The sequence below is a fragment of the Corvus hawaiiensis genome, chromosome 8 (assembly GCF_020740725.1).
Source record: "Corvus hawaiiensis isolate bCorHaw1 chromosome 8, bCorHaw1.pri.cur, whole genome shotgun sequence".
In the NCBI taxonomy this organism is placed as follows: Eukaryota; Metazoa; Chordata; class Aves; order Passeriformes; family Corvidae; genus Corvus; species Corvus hawaiiensis.
The window spans coordinates 6,022,180-6,041,694 of NC_063220.1; the positions used below are offsets into that span (position 1 = coordinate 6,022,180).

The following is a 19,515-nucleotide window of genomic DNA, read 5'->3' on the forward strand; positions in this document are numbered from 1 at the left end:
CCGGCTCCCGGCCGCGCCCGCCCCGGGACCCCTCGGCCGGGCCGGCCCGGGAGAGCCCACCCGGAATTCCGCGGCGGTGAACGGAGGCCGCCCGGGAGCGCCCGCCCGGGAGGGAGCGGGCGGCGCGGCGCCGGCGCGGGGAAAGGGCCGGGCCGGGCCGGCGTGGCCGCGCCGCATGGCGGAGGCGAGGGAGGCCCGGCGGGCGTGAGGAGCGGGCCCGGCCCCGCCTCCCGCTCCCCTGGGCCCCACGGCCGCCTCCGGGCGAAGGGGGAGCCGCCGTGGCCGGCTCTGGCACGGCCTCATCCCGCGCGTCTGAGCCCGCTGGCGGGCAGGGGCGACCGGGGCTGGGCGTGAGCGGGTCGGGCCGCGCTGCCCTGTCGGGGTGATCTCAAACCCGGGCTGATCCCGCGCCCTTGTGTCCCCTGTGGGCTTTGTATGTTGTATGCCGTCCTTCCCGTGACTCTGGTAAGAACGCAAATGGTAAAACTTCGCTGCTGCACAGGCTGATAACACTGGTTTGCTTCTGGTAGACCAACCAAGGGAGACAATCCAGCGCTGTAGCCGTCGCTTGCTGACTGCCACATAAAAGCTGGCCTGGTTATATTTATCAGCTGGCTCGTTTCGGGCCAAACATATGGCTTTGACGCTTCTGTTTTTTATAGTATCCTATTTTAAGCCCTTAGCAAGACCATTTAGACCCTTCATTGTCACAGGGTTGATCTCAAGATGACACTTACAGACATCCACAACTTACATATGATGTATGGGTCTTCAAATGACAGCAGAAGAGGCTGTGTGGTCTGGGGACTGTGCATTATTCAAGTACTTAGTATATTAATAAGAAAATGTGAAAGTACTGCACGTCCTTAAGACTTTTAATCAAAAATTCATTGTAAAAGTCTTTCCCACAAAGATAAAAAGATGAAAGATGAAATCAGCTTCAGTCAGCATTCAGGGGTGAAGATGTGTTGCATCAGTCCTTTCACTGGAGAAGATGCACATACCATAATATATAAACTTTAATTATACTTAAGAATTCTTGGGTAGAGTAAGTGGTACCTGGTGTGCAAGTTGCACTTCTGGAATATTGACCTTAAACTGCTCATTATTATTATTGATGCTTTCCTGGTATTTAAATTCACGTTTCTTATACTGCTGCAAGTCTACTAAATTATGTGAAGTGAAGGAGTCGAGTTGAACTGAAGGAGGTGTTCTCCAGACAGATGCTGGAAATCCTGAATTTCAGTGGACTGAATGGAAAACAGGACAAGCAGTGTCAAGTCTTACAAACTGCAGGGGCTCAGTCTTACCACAGCCAAGCATAATAAAGGGTGGAAAGTTGTACCTAAGGCAGATTGTGTGTTGCAGGAAGCAGTTTAATGTTAAACTGACATTTCAAATGGGACCACTCAGTGCAGTTTCCAGAGTTTCAGTGTGTGTGTTTTATATTTAAGGCTCAAGTGAGCATTAGAAGCACTATATGCTTCATATTCTCAGTGACTTCAACATACAGAGGTGATGTTTGGAAATAGGAAGAGCTTGAAGGATTTTAAGTATATACAGATATATAAGAAAAGCTGTTTTTTCTTTGTAACTGATAAATGTAGGTCAAGGCCAACCCTCAGCTGTTGTTAATATTTGGCATTGCTTTGTACTGGGGATGTAATGCAACTTTAAGGAGTGTTTTATTGTTGCAGATACTGAACTTGCTCAGTATTAGAGATACTATAAAGCACATGGCATCTTCGTCACCTCTTGTAATGACATGTTTTCTCAGATTGAAAACTGAGCTTAATTCAGGATTTTGGGCTAGCAGTAGGTGAGCTGTTGATGTGTTCATCTGTTCTTGGCCACTCAGCTTCAGTTGCTACTCTGGATACCTGTTAGCATTTTAAGTAGTATGAAAGAAAAAAGACCAATAGAAGGTAACTCTTACAGCTATTTATGGGCTCAGCTTTACAGTTTGTATGTTACAGGTCTGAGTTTCCATAACTTAAAGAGTTCCTGCTGCAAAGCATGGTGTTGTGTGCTGTATTTCATTATTCAGGTTCATTTTGTGCTTTTACTGAAGTGTCTCTTAAATGAGCCTTAATTATTTGAATTACTTGTAAGAACCTGCTTGGCCAGAGTTAATTAAAAGTTTCAAAACAATATGAATTAATTTTGTGCTTTGTCCAGTTGGTTATCGACCACTGAGAGCTGTGGTTGGAATGCCCTGGCATTGTTGCAGGATTAAACTTGCCTTTCAAGTTAATTTTCATAAATAAAATGTAAAGCTAAGCAGTAATTGTCTCAAAAGCAGCTCTGAGATAGAACAGGAGTGTAAATTATGGGATGGAGGGTGGCTTTCTTAAAATTCCCTTGGTGAATAAGAAAGTGCTGCTGGATACTGTCACACTGTAACCTTGATTATCTTCAGTTGTATCAGGGTGCTTTCTCTAGAAAGGAGCTAACTCATCTTCTGCCAGCTCATTATTTACATAAACTGAGTCCTGATTATGAGCTGTTGTGGTCCTTAAATTAAAACCACTCTGCTGCTTTCAGTCTACATCTTTTGCCATGTTTAACTTCAAGATTCCAAAACTTGGAAGCTCTGTCTGATGTCTGATCCCCTTGAGCAGGCCCCTACTCTAGTAGTTTTTGCCATTATTTCTTTAGGAATGGACTGCTTTCCAAAGTACTTGATGGGAAGTACTAGCTACCCCTCAGCCTTTAAGAATAGGCATGTTTCCCACTAGCTGTACTTGACCTATCTTATCTATTAAACCTGTTTGCTTCCCATTCTGTGTGTTCATTTTTCCTGCTGTTCTGCAGTGCAGAGTACATTCAGAGCAGGGTCTGTGTGTATGTGGGTCGCTGCTTCAGTGGTTGCTCATGGGTGGTTTGCTGTGTTTTGTGTGAAGCAGAATGTGCGGGGTATCAGAGGTGGGAGTTTCTGTGATCCTGAGAGCTCCTGTTAATAACAGCAGCTGCTTAGGGATGAATAAATGGGGCACTGGTTTCAGCAGCAAGGCTGATTTAAAAAGTGCCCAACCCTTCAGCTGAACTGCAGCAGCTTTTGATATAACTTCTGTAAACTGAAGTGCTAAACTACTCAGAAGTTAAAAAAACCAACAAAGGAACAACTTTGCTGAGTGAAGTTTTTTTCCTTCCTCCCTGTCTCACCTGAGAGCAGGACTTTCTCTTTCAGTGACATTCATTGTATTTTTTGCACCTTATTAAATGCCCTTGGTAGGTGCTGTACCCACCAGCCTCCTGGTAGGTATTCCTTGTCCTTGATGGAACCAGCTTTAAAACTGGATGTGTCCATTTTATTCACATGTATGAAGTGCTCAGTCACGCCTGGATGGATGGAGGGACATCTCTGCTATCCTGAAATTCCCATGTAAATTTGCTGGTCAGCATTTGTTTACCAGTTACGTCACTGAATGACTGGCACTGAGTTGCCAACGTTTTTGATACGGCCAGCTAAATCAAACCATCAGTGCACTTTGGGTAGAGTTGATTAAATTCTGGATATTTCCTGTATTAAGCATAACACATGCATCTTCTGGTGTGCAAGTCTTTTGCTAACTGGGATTTTACTTTCAGAATTTCTTGAGGTTGGGAAAAAGCAGCCTGCCCTTGATGTTCTCTATGATGTTATGAAAAGTAAGAAACACCGAACATGGCAGAAAATCCACGAGCCAATTATGCTGAAGTACCTGGAACTCTGCGTGGATCTCCGCAAGAGTCACCTGGCAAAAGAAGGATTGTACCAGTACAAGAATATTTGCCAGCAGGTATGGCTTTGGATTTTTTATTGTATTTATTTATAGCAAGCATGGTATCTGTCAGCTGATATAATCTAAAAGTAACTGATTTGTCGTGAATTAGGATTAATTTGCCTTCTAGATGTTCTTGGGTTTATAGCATTTACATTTTGAATGTTTATTGCCTATTGTGGGTGGAAACATCTTCACCTTTTTTTGCCTTTGCTGTAGGTTAACATCAAATCTTTGGAGGATGTTGTTCGAGCCTATTTAAAATTAGCTGAAGAAAAAACAGAAGCAGCTAAGGAAGAATCCCAGCAGATGGTACTGGACATAGAAGACTTGGATAACATTCAGACTCCAGAAAGGTGTGCAGCCTGTCTTTAAAATGTAGCAATTTACAGAAAGTATCCTTAATTTTATTCACAGTGTTGAGATATAAATGTGGTAGACTTAAAATGTAATACTAGTGGTGTTCTAGAGGTTTTAAAGGAAGGGAAAAAAGCAGGAATTTTACTTTGAACAAAATCTCAAGTCTGAGTAAAGAAAAGTAAAGAAAGCAAGCAGTAAAGAATACAAAATGTATGTGCAGTGGGGGTGGTTCTGGGAGTTGGGTCACCGCTTTCCAGTGTCTGCTTGGATTTGCATCTGTAGTGGTATTGGAGAGTTTATTGTGGTAAGCTCCTCATTAATGGTTCATGTAGAAATGCTGTTAATTATATTAGGCCAATGTAATTCCTGTATGGGATAACCTCCATTTCTTCTGACCACACTGTGCATATACAAAGAAAAGGAAATGTTACTTTATACTTGCTTGGTTAACTGATGAGATAATAGAAGAAAGGGCATGAAAAGTACGTTCAAGAGAGAATTAATAGGATGGGTAATGAGAACGTAGAATGATGATAGAAATGATAGAAAATGGAAGAAATTACTGAAGTAGAGGATATTTGTGTTGTGTAGGAATAGAGCTGTAGTAGTCAAATAATACTTAAAAGGATGTGGAATAGAAGGCTCTGTATTTACATGTTAACAGCAAAACTCTCTAGTAGAAGTTGGTTGCAAAAAAGAAAAGGTGACAGATGTGTCTTCAATAGGGGGACACTGCTATTCATGCTATTTCCAGTGCCAGAAATTGTTACAGAGGAATCCACTAATAGTTAAACAGTGAAGATGACTGACCTCTCTTTTCCTTTTTCTCCTTTCTATAACAGAGGACTAGAGAATGGATCTTTTCAGTCACACTTCTCATCTAAACAAGCAGAGTTCTTTAATGTTTTTTAGGTCCTGTTTTCTAGACTCCTCATACTTTTTTGCTGGATTCACTTCGTGATGTGTTGGAGAAGGCACTGGTGACATGTTGTGTTTAATAGTGTATGTAGTACCCAAGGAAGCAAATCAGAACTGGAAATGGTGTAGAAGAAAAGAGTTACAAGAGTTGAGACTTTAGATTAGAAACAGTTCAGAAATAGTTTTAAAAGTTAAGGCTTAGGGAAGATGGTTCTCTGTGAGTTTAACACATTGAGTGGATTGTTCAGCAGAAAGGGATCTTGTGGGACACAGCACTGAATTGGTCTCAGTATCTTGGGAATGCTTCCCCCAGTCTTATATTTCTGTGATGAGGGAATGAAGTTCTAAATGAAAGATTATCTTATCTTACCTCTGACATGTTTAAGCATCTTTTTCATGTCAGAATTTGTAAAGGATTTGAAATGTTAATGTGAGTAGTCTGGTTTCTGATGTGTGCAGATCGTAACACAGCGCTTGTGTCATATGTCGGCACAAAGTGAACTCTGGCAGCAGTGCTGGTGACTAAAAGGGAAGTGTCAGCAAGTACTAAAGTGTCTGCATTGGCAGTGATACTTGACTAGCAGAGGTACAGGACACAGCTCCCTGCTAGGAAACGGAAGGTGAAAATCCTGGAGTTAGTTTCCTTTGGCTTACTTGTGAAGGATACAAGTTTCTGATGTCTTACATCTGGAGCTTGAACATGTCAGTCGTATGTGCAGTGGCCAAAGTTTGAAACTTAAAAGTTTGAAATAATTATCTACATCCTTTAAGGGAAAAGGGAGCTGAGGGACTGCTTTGAACATAAGCAATAGACTACTCAGCAGCAAGTAGCTGTTCAGATTTGTCCAGTCTCATCTTAGAACCTGGTAAGAAAAATGGATGAGAATTGTAGGGAATAAACCACTTCTCTTTTTTCTTTTTCCTTACCCCTCTGCCCTGACTAAAGTGTTCTTTTGAGTGCTGTAAGTGGAGAAGACACTCAGGATCGTACTGACCGCCTGCTTTTGACACCCTGGGTTAAATTTCTATGGGAATCCTATAGACAGTGTTTGGATCTTCTCCGAAATAATTCTCGAGTAGAACGCCTGTACCATGACATTGCACAGCAAGGTAGGTCCAAAAGATGGAAACTTGAACTATAAAGATGTGGTGTGTGTCCCCCGTTAAGGGGAAGGGAATATCCAAGATCTGTAGATGCTTGTGGTCGAAAGGAACAACAAGAATCAGAGGGTTCTCAAAAGTTTACAAAGTTTTAGTAGTAAATGACGCATTTGGCATGGAAATTGGTATGTTAGTCCCTGACCTCCCAGCCTAAGCACATGGCAGTGGGTTTTGGATAAAGGAATAGGGTGGAAGAGGAGAGGGTTGAATTAAAGAGAGGGTTAGAGAGAAAGAATGGGAGGGAAAAGGAGAGAAATCACCAGTCCTCACTCCAGTGTTGATCCAGCTGATGGGGTGTCCAGAGTCCTGGGGTGCACATGCATCTGGGCTTCGTGGGGGGACCTTTTTATAGATAAGTTTCTCACTTGTTATGCAAATCAGTTCTCATGCTCAGTCTGTTCTTGACCTTTCTGGAAGTGGGTTGGAGGGCTTCAAAGGTTTTGGGTGGTCTTGATCCCCCCTCTACAGTCCGTCCCCTCTTCTCGACCTGTTTCCTGCACTTGTGCTGTGTTGTGCATATCTCCAGAAGCCAGAACAAGGATTGGTTTTTGAGAGGAACTGTGGGATTAGTGATGGGGTTCTTGTCTGTGTCATTTCCAGTCATTTGAAGGCTTCATTTGACTTTACCATATTTAAATGAAGTGAGAATTTTTTTCCCACATTTTACAAAGCCAAAACCTGAATTCATGCCATTCATAGGATTTTGTTTGCTCTTAGTTCAAATTAAAAGCTGGAATCACTGCATAAATTAGAACATTTTTAAAGAGACTTAAAGTATTCCCTTTGCTCTTTAAGCTTAATTATGTAGAAACATCTTCATCTTTTGGGGTCAAGATGAAAATGCTCTGCATTGTCACTTATTATGTGTGACAGATTGTATCATGTTTGAGATGTCTTTTGACTGCAAATGAAGCTTCTTTAAGTGTACTGATTTACATATTTGAATCCCATTTAGAACTACCATGAAGTCACCATTAGTGAACACTTTGAATTTACATTATTCATTTTTGCAGCTTTCAAGTTCTGCCTGCAGTACACGCGGAAAGCGGAGTTCCGCAAGCTCTGCGATAACCTGCGGATGCACCTGGGGCAGATCCAGCGGCACCACAACCAAAGCACAGCCATCAACCTCAACAATCCTGACAGCCAGTCCATGCACCTGGAGACCAGGCTGGTGCAGCTGGACAGTGCTATCAGCATGGAGCTGTGGCAGGTATGCAGCAGGGCTCCCCATCACACTTGGTCTGCAGCCTTTCTGCTCCATGCAGTTCATGTTTCATGGTACATGCACCAAGATGAGGAAAGGATAAGAGCTAAAGAATAAAGTTTTAATATCTAGAATATTGAATGCTTAGTCTGGTGTTTCTGCACAGCATTTCAAACCAAGCTTTGCTGGTAGAACTTTCGTTATTTTTTTGTTTGTTTTTTCTTTTTTCTCCTCTTGGTTTGTAGCTTGAAAATCCAGATGAAACAAGTTTTTCAGAAATACCAGATTCTAAGCAGATAGTTAATGGAGTATGTCCAAATAATTTATTAGGAAAGAAGTATTTATTTTCATGTAGCTGACAAAACTGAGGATCACAGCTTTCATAGGTATTAAATACTTTATAGTCTTATAACCTTTAATGAATTCATATTTTTCCTTTTTTAGGGTGTTGCAAAAAACTTCCTAACAGTAGTGTATTTGGTTGTTTTGGTTTTTTTTAGGAAGCTTTCAAAGCAGTGGAAGATATTCATGGACTGTTTGCACTGTCTAAGAAACCACCCAAACCACAGCTGATGGCAAATTACTATCACAAAGTTTCAACTGTCTTCTGGAAATCAGGAAATGCTCTTTTTCATGCATCCACCCTTCACCGTCTTTATCACTTATCAAGAGAAATGCGAAAGAATCTCACACAAGAGGAGATGCAGAGGTGGGGAAAGATACTTGCTGTGATCTTAGAATCTATTTTTAACCCCCTAGGTTCAAAAATAAACTAAATTGTACCCCAAAAGAAGCAGATGACTTGTATGGCTATGAGCAGCTCTTCCTAAATTGGCCGGTAATAATTGCTTCAAAAGAAATCTAGAGCAAGGAGGATGTTTTACAAAGCTACAGTGTAAGTATTGTGAACACTAGCATCACCTTAGTTTAAGCTTCCTTCTCTTTACTGACTGAGAAGATGAGCAAGTCAGTAAATATCTGGGGTTTTGTTTCCTTTTTCTCTTCTGAGTGGTGGTATTTTCTTCACAAGACTTCACAGTTTCCTCTCATGGTGCAGTTGGTGTCTCCTCTGTTATTTCTGGTGTTTTTACACAGCTTTGCATCATGGATGCTCCTTGTTCCTCTTTTGAATTGGCACATTTATGAACAGGAATTAGTAAGTGTTCTCTAGCAGTTCATCTCTTGTGCTTCTGCTCTGTCACCAGGATGTCCACTCGAGTCCTTTTGGCCACCCTGTCCATTCCCATAACTCCAGAGAGAACTGACATTGCTCGTCTCCTGGATATGGATGGAATCATCGTGGAGAAACAGCGGCGCCTGGCCACGCTGCTGGGGCTGCAGGCCCCCCCTACCCGGGCCAGCCTCATCAATGACATGGTAGGTACTGGGGCTCAGGTGAGCAGCTTCCTAACACTCAGTCCTGTTCTAGAGCACTGTGTTTAGCTGTGGGACAGCAATTTTAAAGCTAAAGCGGCTGTATGGTTAATTGGGACTTAATTGCAGATTCACAAGGACTGTTTGGAAATGGCAGTGGCAGTGGATGCTCGTGTGCACTAAAGAGCCAAATTCAATATTGTCTTTATGTCACCCAAGCAACAAATACTGATTCGAAACCCTGAGGTGTCTGAAACATGTGATCTAGAACTTTGGGGTTTTTTGGGGGTAATTAACTGAACCAAGTGCTTATTTTTCTGTTTTAAATGTGTTTTGGATAAGGACAGGTCAGATGTCAAATGTTGGAAAATATCGATCTAAGTGATCATGAAAACTTCATGTGTTAAATTTGAAGGGATATTAGATTTATCTATCCTCAGACCTCCCATGATGCTCATAAACAAATTAGATATTAAGTAATGGGTAGTTTCAGAGAATGTTTGAATTTCTTGGAGTCATTTGCACTCATATCTGAAACTTAGGTTCAAAGCTCATTTAACAATTTGAATTAATTCTTCTTGCAGCACCTCTCCAGTTTGCCTCCAACCCACAATTTAAGGCTTCAGAAATTTAATCATGAACAGAGAGATGTGTGGTTTTAGATTGGATGTGGGCCTACATTTGTATAGTAAGCCTTGTGTCTTAGAAATGGCTGAGGATGGTACTCTAGTCTGTTTACCTTGTTTATGTTGTCTACTTTTCCAATTTTAAGTACATTTAATTGGTGTAGTGTAGAGTTACTGTCACTGCAGTTAAGAATGTAATGAAAAATATGTAGTCTCCTGTATTAAAAAGCACATCTGTTGCCTGTTTAACTTGTTGAATATGAAATTCTTAAAGCATAACTATTGATTAATATTGTATTTATGTTGAGATCTTTGGGTTTTTTGTTGACTGTAGGTCAGGTTCAACGTAGTGCAATATGTTGTCCCAGAAGTGAAAGAACTTTACAATTGGCTTGAAGTAGACTTTCACCCGCTCAAGTTGAGTGCCCGTGTCAGCAAGGTAAGTTTTTTCTGGCTCTGTGTGTATTGGTCTTGACTAATAGTCTGTTATTTGAATATTGATTTGTGGTAAATATCAACTAGCTTTTTCTATTGCCAGATTTTTCAGTAGTAGCCTTGATTTGGTGAAGTTCCATTACCATGACATGTACATGACATCTGATATAGTAAGCCAGGTTATTGAAATAGAAGGAAAATTCACTCGGGTCTTTTGGGTGCTATTCAGAGGGCTCCATAAAGGTGCAGAGTTTTGGGAATGTATCAGAAGGTTTTGTTGGTGGAGATGATACTGAGTTAATTTGTGTAAAGGTGCAAAATGAGAAGACTTTGTGCACACGTGGGCATATGCTGGCAAGTGGGTTGTGTGCTAAGTGGAAAGATAAACCAATGACTGGTTTTACTATTAAAAGGTAGAGTGTTTGGAGGTAGAATAATGTGAGAGCTGTTGATTAGGTAGTGTAAATTCTGCAGCTGCTGAAGCACATCATGTTCTTTTTCTTTGATAGTGGGAACAAAGATATTTGAGGTGCTAAAAAGAACTTGAAGGTAAATTAGCAGTGTGGTAAATGTTGCCAGTACTGTCAGTCGCCTTCATACAAAAACTGTCAGCTCTGCTTTGTAACTGTAAGTGTTCTGATCAAAGGATGCACTTCAGTAAAACAGGGCAGTATCTGGACAGCAGTGCTCTTGTTTCAAGAGCTATAAACAGAAATGTTACTTTAATGGTGAAGTTTGTACAGGTCAATGCAGATAGAGTAACTTTTCAGACTTTTGATAGGTTCTGAACTGGGTGAAGGACCAAGCTGAAAAGGAACCTGAATTGCAGCTGTACATTCCTCACCTGCAAAACAACACCATCCTTCGCCTTCTGCAGCAGGTATGAGTAAAGAAAATGTATGTTCCTAAGTATACATAAGTTTGAGTATGCTTTGGAGGAAGATTAAGTTGGAAACTTTAGTGCTGAAAGAGTTTTTCTTTCCATCAAATAGAAGACTGTTTTTGAAATACGTTTTTCTAGTATATAACCCATATCTTCAGTTTTGTGCATCATTTAAGTACAGCTGTAGTATCTATACTTGATAGTGGGGTACAGTAGTTAGTCTCTTCTCTAGATTTTCTTCATTACTTACCAAGTTTCTTAAAACTTCTCTTTGGAGTAAGGTCTTGGGTATTTTGCTTTGGGTTTTGGTTTTAATGTAATTTTATTATAAAATGCACATTTCATTGACCTGCTTTCGTTACCAATGATGAGCAGTGTTATTTCTGGTGTGCTAAAGAAATAGTTGAAGGCTAATTAGCAGCATAGCTGGATGTAGTTACTGCTGCCAGTCTCCTTCATACAAAGCAGCTATTCAGGAACAGGGTTTAATCTAAATACAGTACAGAAATAAAATCCTGCAAGAGTATTTACAATTACATTAATATGTATACATTCATTTGTTGACAATTTAGCAAGTTAACTTTAAGGCTTGTACAACAACTTCTATTGCTGATTTCTTTTCATCGAGGAAGAGTACCTAATGTTCCTGTTCCCATTCAGGTGGCCCAGATTTATCAAAGCATTGAGTTTGCTCGTCTGTGTACCTTGGTTCCTTTTGTGGATGCTTTCCAGCTGGAGCGCTGTATTGTGGATGCAGCCAGGCATTGTGACTTACAAGTGAGTGCTGTAGGAAGACTTGTGTGAAATGATGTCTGGGTTCACATGTATTGCAGATGGAAAGGAACTGGTTGCCAATGTGGAGGAAGAGGCAAGAGTGATCTGTCTTTCAGTGCTCATTTCATTGAATCTTTGAAAGTTCAGCCTCTTCCCTTGATTTTGTTGTTGTTTGGGTTTGGTTTTTTCCTAAACCATAGAAATAAACCTTCATTCAAAGTGTTGTTTTTCTCCTACTGATTTGGCATTTCTCATAGAATGGGAGCATGGCAAAATTTTTTTCAAGTAATTTCTGCTTGGAGCTTCTGTTGACTCATGGTGGTCATAGGCAGAGCAACAGAGAAATTGTTCAATAAACAGTACAGTCCTTTTTCTTCTTTTTTTTCTATTTTTGCAAAGGTTCGCCTTGATCACACGACCCGGACACTGAGTTTTGGTTCAGATTTGAATTACTGTACTAGAGAGGATGCTCCACTGGGCCCTCAGCTGCAGAGCATGCCTTCTGAGCAGATCAGAAACCAGCTGACTGCCATGTCCTCAGCTCTGGCTAAGGCTCTTGCAGTCATTAAGCCTCCTCACTTAATGGTAAGTCATTTAAAGTTTTATGAAAATGTTGACAAGGCTTATATTTTAATGAATGTGTTTTCTCAGATTAGATGTACATTTTACTTTCTTTTTTTTTCAGCTTAGTGGTAGTCAGGTTTTTGTGCTTGTAAAGAAGTCATTCTTAAAAGCACTCAGCTAGTTAGTGTATGGTCATAACTAAAATCATGGCAAAATATACACAAGAGGCCTGAATTTAAAGTTTCCGGTCTTGAAAATATCAGGCTTAGGATATAGCAAATAATAACTCTATACATGAGCCTACAGAACTAGGATTTGTTTAAAATTTTGCGTGTGTCTTTAAAAATCCAAGAGCCTGCTTCATTTATTCTTCCTGGAGAAACTGCTGTTGTGAAAAACCTGGAATGTAGCTTTATAGAACAAAACATCCCACAGCTCAAAAACTGACCTGTCTTTGTCACTTCCTTTCCTCCTCCCTGGGGCTTTTGGCTTCAAGGTCAGACTCACATTTCAGGTTTTCCAGAGTTCTGTAGCAGCAAGGTATAAATCAGTCTCAGATTTCCAGCATGCTTTGGTTGTGGCAAGTTAAACCTTCACTTCTTACTAGAGCAGTGGTAAATTTTCATTTCTTTTATGTTTATGAAAGATTTCGTAGCAAACATATCACATATTTTTTCCATATGGGAAAAAAGGCTGATGGCAAGATGTCCATGTTAGATTCTTTTTACATGTTGAAATACTAAGTAATATTCTTCAGATAGAAAAGCAAAAAATAGAACTCTATCATGACACCTAATGCTCACTTCCTTGTGTTGAACACGTATTGGTTGTTTTATAGTGTTTAAGATAAAAATATTTCTATGTAGATTTTCCCTTCAAAAAAAATTTGATTAGTGAATTGTATTAGATTGTCATTTTGAAAGAAAAAATATGCTTTAACTGTACATTCATGGATAGAAATGGCAATTAGTCTTGCACTTGACATGTTAGTACAGTTAGTAGCTGAACAAGACATAAATCCTTCTCATCTAACTCAGTAGTGGTCATTGCACTTGTAAAATTGGAGAACAGTATCAAGGTTAATATTAATCTGTGTGGTTAGAAAAGCTACAGAACAAGCTGATACCCTTTTTTCCTTCACTATTCAGGTGAAAACTTTCCGCTTTTGTCAGGTGTTTAAAAGCTTTTAATTTGTCACATTCGTTATAATTCACAAAATCATTAAATTTGTCTAAAGCTTTTTACTTTCGTGTTTCCGGTACCTCTATTTATCTTTAAATGTGTGCATATCTGCAGCAAAGTGTGGATGTTTCAGTGTTTTTATTGAATGCCCTAGAAGTGAGAGGTTACTAAAAATATCCCTGAGGGTGCTCACATTTCAGGAGCAGCATGGCTGGGGGAGTGTGGGGAGTTGATTGGGCTGCAGTGTTCGGCTGGACTCATGGAAATGGGCAGCTCCCTGAGCTGGCACAGTGACACCTCCTCAAGTGTACAGCATGAATGTCCATAAAGAACTGTGGGGGTGCTCTGGGGGGTGGGAAGGCTGCTTAAAGAACAGTCTGTGTTCTGATGTGTAGAAGCCTAGTGCTTTTTATAAGGTAATGAAAATGGTTTTAAAGACAATGTTTGAATTGTTGACTTACTTTTTTTATCATCTCACACACAGATAGTGCTTTGTGTCAATTAGGGTACTTTTCACTTTTATTAGTGTATTTGGAAAATAACAAAGCTTTAAAAGAACAAAACAGCTTTGGTGAAATACAGTACATGTGGTGATGCGCTTGCAAACAAATACAGAGAAAAACAACCCACACACCCATTGCAGTTAAAGATTTCAATATCAGTAACATCTGGGTGAGCAGTATTTTTGGACAGAAAAATGTCAAACTGTCGTACCCAAGCCATGTTGCAGAATGCTGTCTTTTACAGTCAACTTTCTCCATGTGCACGTGATTCTAGGCAGTTGGTGCTACCTCGGGTGCCACTTGGATGAGCGATTAGATTTGCCATCACAGTTGTAATTCCGCTCAGTTGGCAAGTTTGCAGAATAGAATTAACTTTGCGTTTTCCTTGAAAAGCGTTTGCTTTGCTTTCTTCCTTTTTAAAGAGGGGCTGTTTACATCGTCTTATTCTTAATTTAAATCCAGCAAGAGAAGGAAGAACAACATCAGCTGGCAGTCACTGCCTTCCTGAAAAATTCCAGGAAGGAGCATCAGCGTATCCTTGCACGCCGTCAAACCATAGAGGAGAGAAAGGAGCGCCTGGAAAGTCTGAACATCCAGCGTGAAAAGGAAGAGCTGGAGCAACGGGAAGCAGAACTGCAAAAAGTCCGGAAAGCTGAGGAAGAGAGGCTGCGCCAGGAGGCAAAGGAGAGGGAGAAGGAGCGCATCCTGCAGGAGCATGAGCAGATCAAAAAGAAAACTGTTCGGGAGCGCTTGGAGCAGATTAAGAAGACTGAACTGGGAGCCAAAGCATTTAAAGATATTGATATTGAGGTAGGTGATTTATTGTTGCAGTGGGAAGTTATTTTGTTATGCTTTCAGTGTTACATTGCTGGGCTACCTGAATTTCGTGGGTTTGTCCTGCAATTGGTCTTACAAACAGTCTCTTAGAAATGAGACTGTGTAAGTAAACTTCAGTTCTGGGTTTGGATGGGACCTTTTTGGTCTGGGGGAGTAAAGACTACCTTTTGTGGGACTTTCTTCTCCCTTTTGTATTGATAACTTTACTTGGTTGTAGGATCTTGAGGAATTGGATCCTGACTTTATTATGGCTAAACAAGTGGAACAGCTGGAAAAAGAAAAGAAGGAACTGCAGGAACGACTGAAGAATCAGGAGAAAAAGGTACAAAGCAGGAAGGGTACAAATGTCAATACAGTTTTTTAGTGAATGTGATCTCCTGTGTTGATATGTATATGTGCATACACACACATATATATATATAATGTTGGAAGTGTTATTGTTTGATACTAAGGAAAGGTAAATGTGTTATATACCAGTTGGGTCTCCGGTTTCGGTGCAAAAATCGTTCTAAATAATGGAGTTGATTTGAAAAAGGACCCTTAAGCTGGATGTGAACTGAGTCGTAGTTGGGAAGACTTGTAATTAAAAAATTTTCAGAATAGGTTAAATGTTTAGATGTGAGACCATTACAGAGATGCTAAATTAATTGTGTTAGTCCTCACTGAAACAGAGGAAGCTCCACTGCTAGAGCCCTCCTAGATGGCAGAAAAGGATCTGTCTGAAACATGGGTAGCTATAAAAGTGTGAGAAATGTGACATAAATAGAAACACATGACCTGGGCAAGGTGAAACTCACCCAGGACTTCCTGCCGTATTCAGGAATGAAACAGGGGTTTTATGGTACAGTTGGTGACTTGGGTCACTTAAAACTCATTTGAAGAAAAATGGCAAGTAGAAAGTCGCAAGTTAGTTAAAAGGATTCCAGTGAGAATCTTTGACACTGCGGGCCTGTAAAGCTGTTGCTTATACTGGACAGAGGAGCAGAAAATACATTAAACAATAGAATTAGTAGTCACCTGAGTGAATATGATCTACCTGGAAAAGTCAGTGCAGCTTCTATAAAAGGAATGTTAGCAAGGGCTTCCTCTTGGAGTTCTCTGAAGCTGTCAAAGCAACCATATTTGTAAGGCTGATCTGATGGATGTAACTAAGTTGGAATTCCAAAAAAGCTTTTTACAAAGTTCTTCACAAAAAACCCCAACTTAGTAGCGTGACAAAAGAAGGCCTTTGAATTATGTTCTGGTTAGATAGATTTAAAAACTTTATATAGGGAAGGCAGGGAAAAGAATCTCCCAGTCTTTGGCTTTGCATATTAAATGATGGGCTCCAAACTTAACATTCTTTGCCAGCAGTGAGAACTTGGTTCTTCTGCATTTTGAGCGCTGTCTGCAGCTCTGGTTTTTTATGTCTAAAAGGATGCAGCTGAGCTGGAAGTTTGACAGGAGGCCAACAAGAATTGTCAGTGATGCGGATTGGCTTCTGTGGGAGAAATGTCTTTGTAAAATTGTACCCCTCTGTCTGACAGATTTCTAGAGAGAGGATGTGGTACCAGTCTGTAAGAGTGTACCTGTTGTAAGAGCTGATGGTGGGAGCAGTTGTTCTTGCACTGCCTGCAACGGGTAGTGGAGTGAGAAGCATCAAATGAAGCCAGCAGGAGCTGTGTTCAGAACTGTTCGTAGGTAGAAGTTGGATCTTCATGCTGTGAGCCACAGACATGCAGGAGTTCTTCCCAAAGTACATTGTTGTATATGAAAAGCTTTGAGTTCAGAAGGACAAGAGAGAAAATCCACTGATGTTTAAAATATAAAAATACTTCCAACACAGAAAATGCTGGGAGCTGAAAATGGGTGATGCTGAAGAGTATTGTGATGTGCCTGTCTCTATTCCTGCATCTGTGCCTGGGAGTGCACTTAGTTGCCAGTGGTAGAGGCAGGTTCTTGGTTGGGTTGACCTTTGATGGTCCAGTGTGGTTGTTATATATATTGCAGGATTCTCCAGAAAGCAGGGGTTTATGTGCATTATGTCATTCTAAAAGATGTGTTATCTTTACTCAGATTGACTATTTTGAAAGAGCAAAACGCTTGGAAGAAATTCCTCTGATAAAGACTGCCTATGAGGAGCAAAGAGTGCATGATATGGAGCTATGGGAGCAACAGGAAGAAGAAAGGGTAAGAATTTTTTGTTCAGTTGATAAAGTGCATTAGCAATGCATGAAAAATAGTGTGTTTTGCACTGTTTGGTTTTTTTTCCCCATCTCTTTTCAAAAAAAAAAGGAAGATTGAAATGTTAGCTTTGTGATTTCATTGTTCTAGTGGACAGCAATTTCTTCTGTCTTTGCTCTGAAAGAGGAAGAGAGAATTCCTCTTTCTAGTGGCTGGGGTAGATTGAATCCAAAGGTATAGTGAAGTTATACTTTTATATTTTCTGTTTTCAGATCACCACCCTGCAGCTGGAGCGTGAGAAAGCCCTTGAGCACAAGAGCAGACTCTCCAGGATGTTGGAGGATAGAGATTTATTTGAAGCCAGGCTCAAAGCATCACGGCGAACAGTTTATGAGGTACATGAGACAAGGCATTGTTAACAAGTACAGCCCTAAAGTGAGGAACTAAAACTGAGACCCAGGGATTCTTCATTAAACTGGAAACAAACTAGTATTTAAAATGGTTCAGAAGTGTGGAATTGCTTATTTTCTGCTTTGAGTTTTAAATTAAATTTCTTGCACCCATTCCTAGTGTATTATCACTTTAAATTTTTGACAATTTCTGGACTAGCTTATATGAAAAATAAAGGAGGGGTAAATTGTTGATTTCAATACTCTTGGTACGGGATCACTGGGTGTCATAGGCAGGCAGCTGTGTCTGCAGAAGTACTTGAACTTACTGTGGTGATGGAGTAAATACTGACAATCATACTGAGGCTGAAAAATAGGTGGAAATACTTGTCTCTTTTTTATTATCATTATGTTTGAATCTGGGAATTATTTTGACAGTTCAAGTATTTGTTTGTTCGAGCTGTGTTTTGTGTTTCCAAAATTTAAAAATGAATCAGACCACAAGGTCAGGGAAAGAACTGTGCCTTTGTTTCTTGCTGTACATTTTAAAATTTTTCATTTCCTGAGACTGTTTATAGCTTTGACTGTTTGGCTATGTTGCAGTAAAAACTGGCTTTACCAAAAAAAAAAGGCAGAAGAGGTGTTATGTTAATATAAATTAGTAACTGCATATGATTCTTTGCAATAATAGGGATAATTTTGGGTAATGTATTTTAAGTACAGATAAATTATTAGTTAAGCAATCCCTTTTCCAAAAAAGCAGATACAAGGCTAATATTGTGCATGATGATTTAATTGTCTTTCTTCTGAATTGGAGGGTATTGTCTAACACAAAATTAATTGCAGAAGAGATGGAAATGGTGAACAGGTCGTTTTTCAGTGGAGCAAAATTAATATGTTGCACTTGTTTCGAGTTTCTGTATAGCTTTAACAATTTGTGTAACTGCTCAGCTCATAGACATTACAGCTGTGGTGTTCTGAGCTGTCTTGTTGGTATTTCAGGATAAACTCAAGCAGTTCCAGGAGCGGTTGGCAGAGGAGAGGCGGAACCGTCTGGAGGAGCGCAAGAAGCAGCGCAAAGAGGAGAGACGCATCACTTACTACAGGGAGAAGGAGGAAGAGGAGCAAAGGCTACGGGAGGAGCAGCTGCTCAAAGGTGAGATTGAGAATGTGACTCTTTTATCCTTTGCATCCTCGAGCCATTCCATTTGTGTAACACAGCTAATGTCTGGTTTCCCTGCTTCATGAGTTTGGAGGAAGTCTTTTCAACTTCCAGTTGTCGCACCTTCCTTGCTTACCTGTGCAGCATAGACAGGAAGGTAAGGCTTTGTAGCGCCTAGACATGGGTGAAGAAGGAGATGAAGTAAGGGAGGCTAATGAAAAATTGAGTCTTAGATTTTAGCCTTTAGTTTTGAGTTCTGGCCACTTGTTTGTGCGCATCTTAAAGAGAAGAGAAAGGGAACGGTGGTGTCAGATCAAGAACTCCGGAATTGTAAACGACTCACACACCTTTCTTTGTGAATTACTTTGTGTGGTAGCCCATATAGCCCGTTTCAGGGCTTTAGAAGAGAAGAGGTGGTTGGCATCCTGTAGGAGGAATTTCTGCCCTATTTGTCAATTGGAGGATGAAGATTTTATGTATGAGAGTTCATAATAATGCAGTATTTAAAAAACAAACAAAAACTGAAGCAGTCATGAATATCGAAATTTCTGACACTGTTAGCTGATTTTTTTGTTTGGCCTTTCCTAAGGAAGGGACCCTCTACCATGTTTGAGGTAGTTATGGTGTGTACATTGAATTAACATACAGGTATTGGACCTTTTTCTTTCTTGCTAACTGTTCAAGATGTCTCATTAATGGATGTATCAGGGTTCCTTTTCTTACTGCTTTTGATTTAGGAGACTTCCAGAAAACAGGATCTGTGGTTAGCTAAACACATCATATGAAATGCTTGTATTTTTTTGTGTTTATTTTTTATAGAGTCAAAGGGGAGAGATTGTATTGTGTAACCCTTCTGTGGATACAGCAAAGCAATGGAATTTGTGTTGGTAATAAGTTCTCTGTGTGTTTCCAACTGTGCAGAGCGTGAGGAGAAAGAGCGCATCGAGCGCGAGAAACGCGAGCAGGAGCAGCGAGAGTACCAGGAGCGAGTCAAGAAACTGGAGGAGCTGGAGAAGAAAAAACGTCAAAGAGAAATGGAGATAGAGGAAAGAGAGCGCCGTCGAGAAGAAGAAAGGAGAGGTCTGGATGACCCATTTTCAAGGAAGGTGGGTAATACCTGCAGGTTTGTTTCTTTCTGACTGCTCTTTCTTCTGTAGATTTGAAAGAAGGTGTTAGCACTGCAAAATCATAGGTTTATTTATTTTTTGTGAAG

General features: G+C 40.4%; 1 protein-coding gene and 1 non-coding gene across 5 annotated transcripts in view; both read left to right on the forward strand.

Annotated features, from left to right (window-relative positions):
• The window catches only part of EIF3A (eukaryotic translation initiation factor 3 subunit A), a 29,339-nt gene that overhangs the window by 186 nt on the left and 9,638 nt on the right, over nt 1–19,515 (forward strand). For all 4 annotated transcript variants that reach the window (XM_048310685.1, XM_048310687.1, XM_048310686.1 and 1 more), the window contains exons 2-17: nt 3,592–3,782; nt 3,984–4,120; nt 5,989–6,152; nt 7,217–7,416; nt 7,911–8,119; nt 8,616–8,787; nt 9,745–9,849; nt 10,627–10,725; nt 11,389–11,505; nt 11,902–12,087; nt 14,214–14,561; nt 14,806–14,910; nt 16,644–16,757; nt 17,024–17,146; nt 18,143–18,296; nt 19,224–19,408. In XM_048310685.1, coding sequence (XP_048166642.1) covers nt 3,592–3,782; nt 3,984–4,120; nt 5,989–6,152; nt 7,217–7,416; nt 7,911–8,119; nt 8,616–8,787; nt 9,745–9,849; nt 10,627–10,725; nt 11,389–11,505; nt 11,902–12,087; nt 14,214–14,561; nt 14,806–14,910; nt 16,644–16,757; nt 17,024–17,146; nt 18,143–18,296; nt 19,224–19,408 — 2,609 coding nt within the window. The remainder of the gene's footprint in view (nt 1–3,591; nt 3,783–3,983; nt 4,121–5,988; nt 6,153–7,216; nt 7,417–7,910; nt 8,120–8,615; nt 8,788–9,744; nt 9,850–10,626; nt 10,726–11,388; nt 11,506–11,901; nt 12,088–14,213; nt 14,562–14,805; nt 14,911–16,643; nt 16,758–17,023; nt 17,147–18,142; nt 18,297–19,223; nt 19,409–19,515) is intronic.
• LOC125329792 lies at nt 11,061–11,193 on the forward strand. The gene has a single exon (XR_007205279.1). It is a non-coding gene; the product is annotated as a small nucleolar RNA SNORA19 (small nucleolar RNA).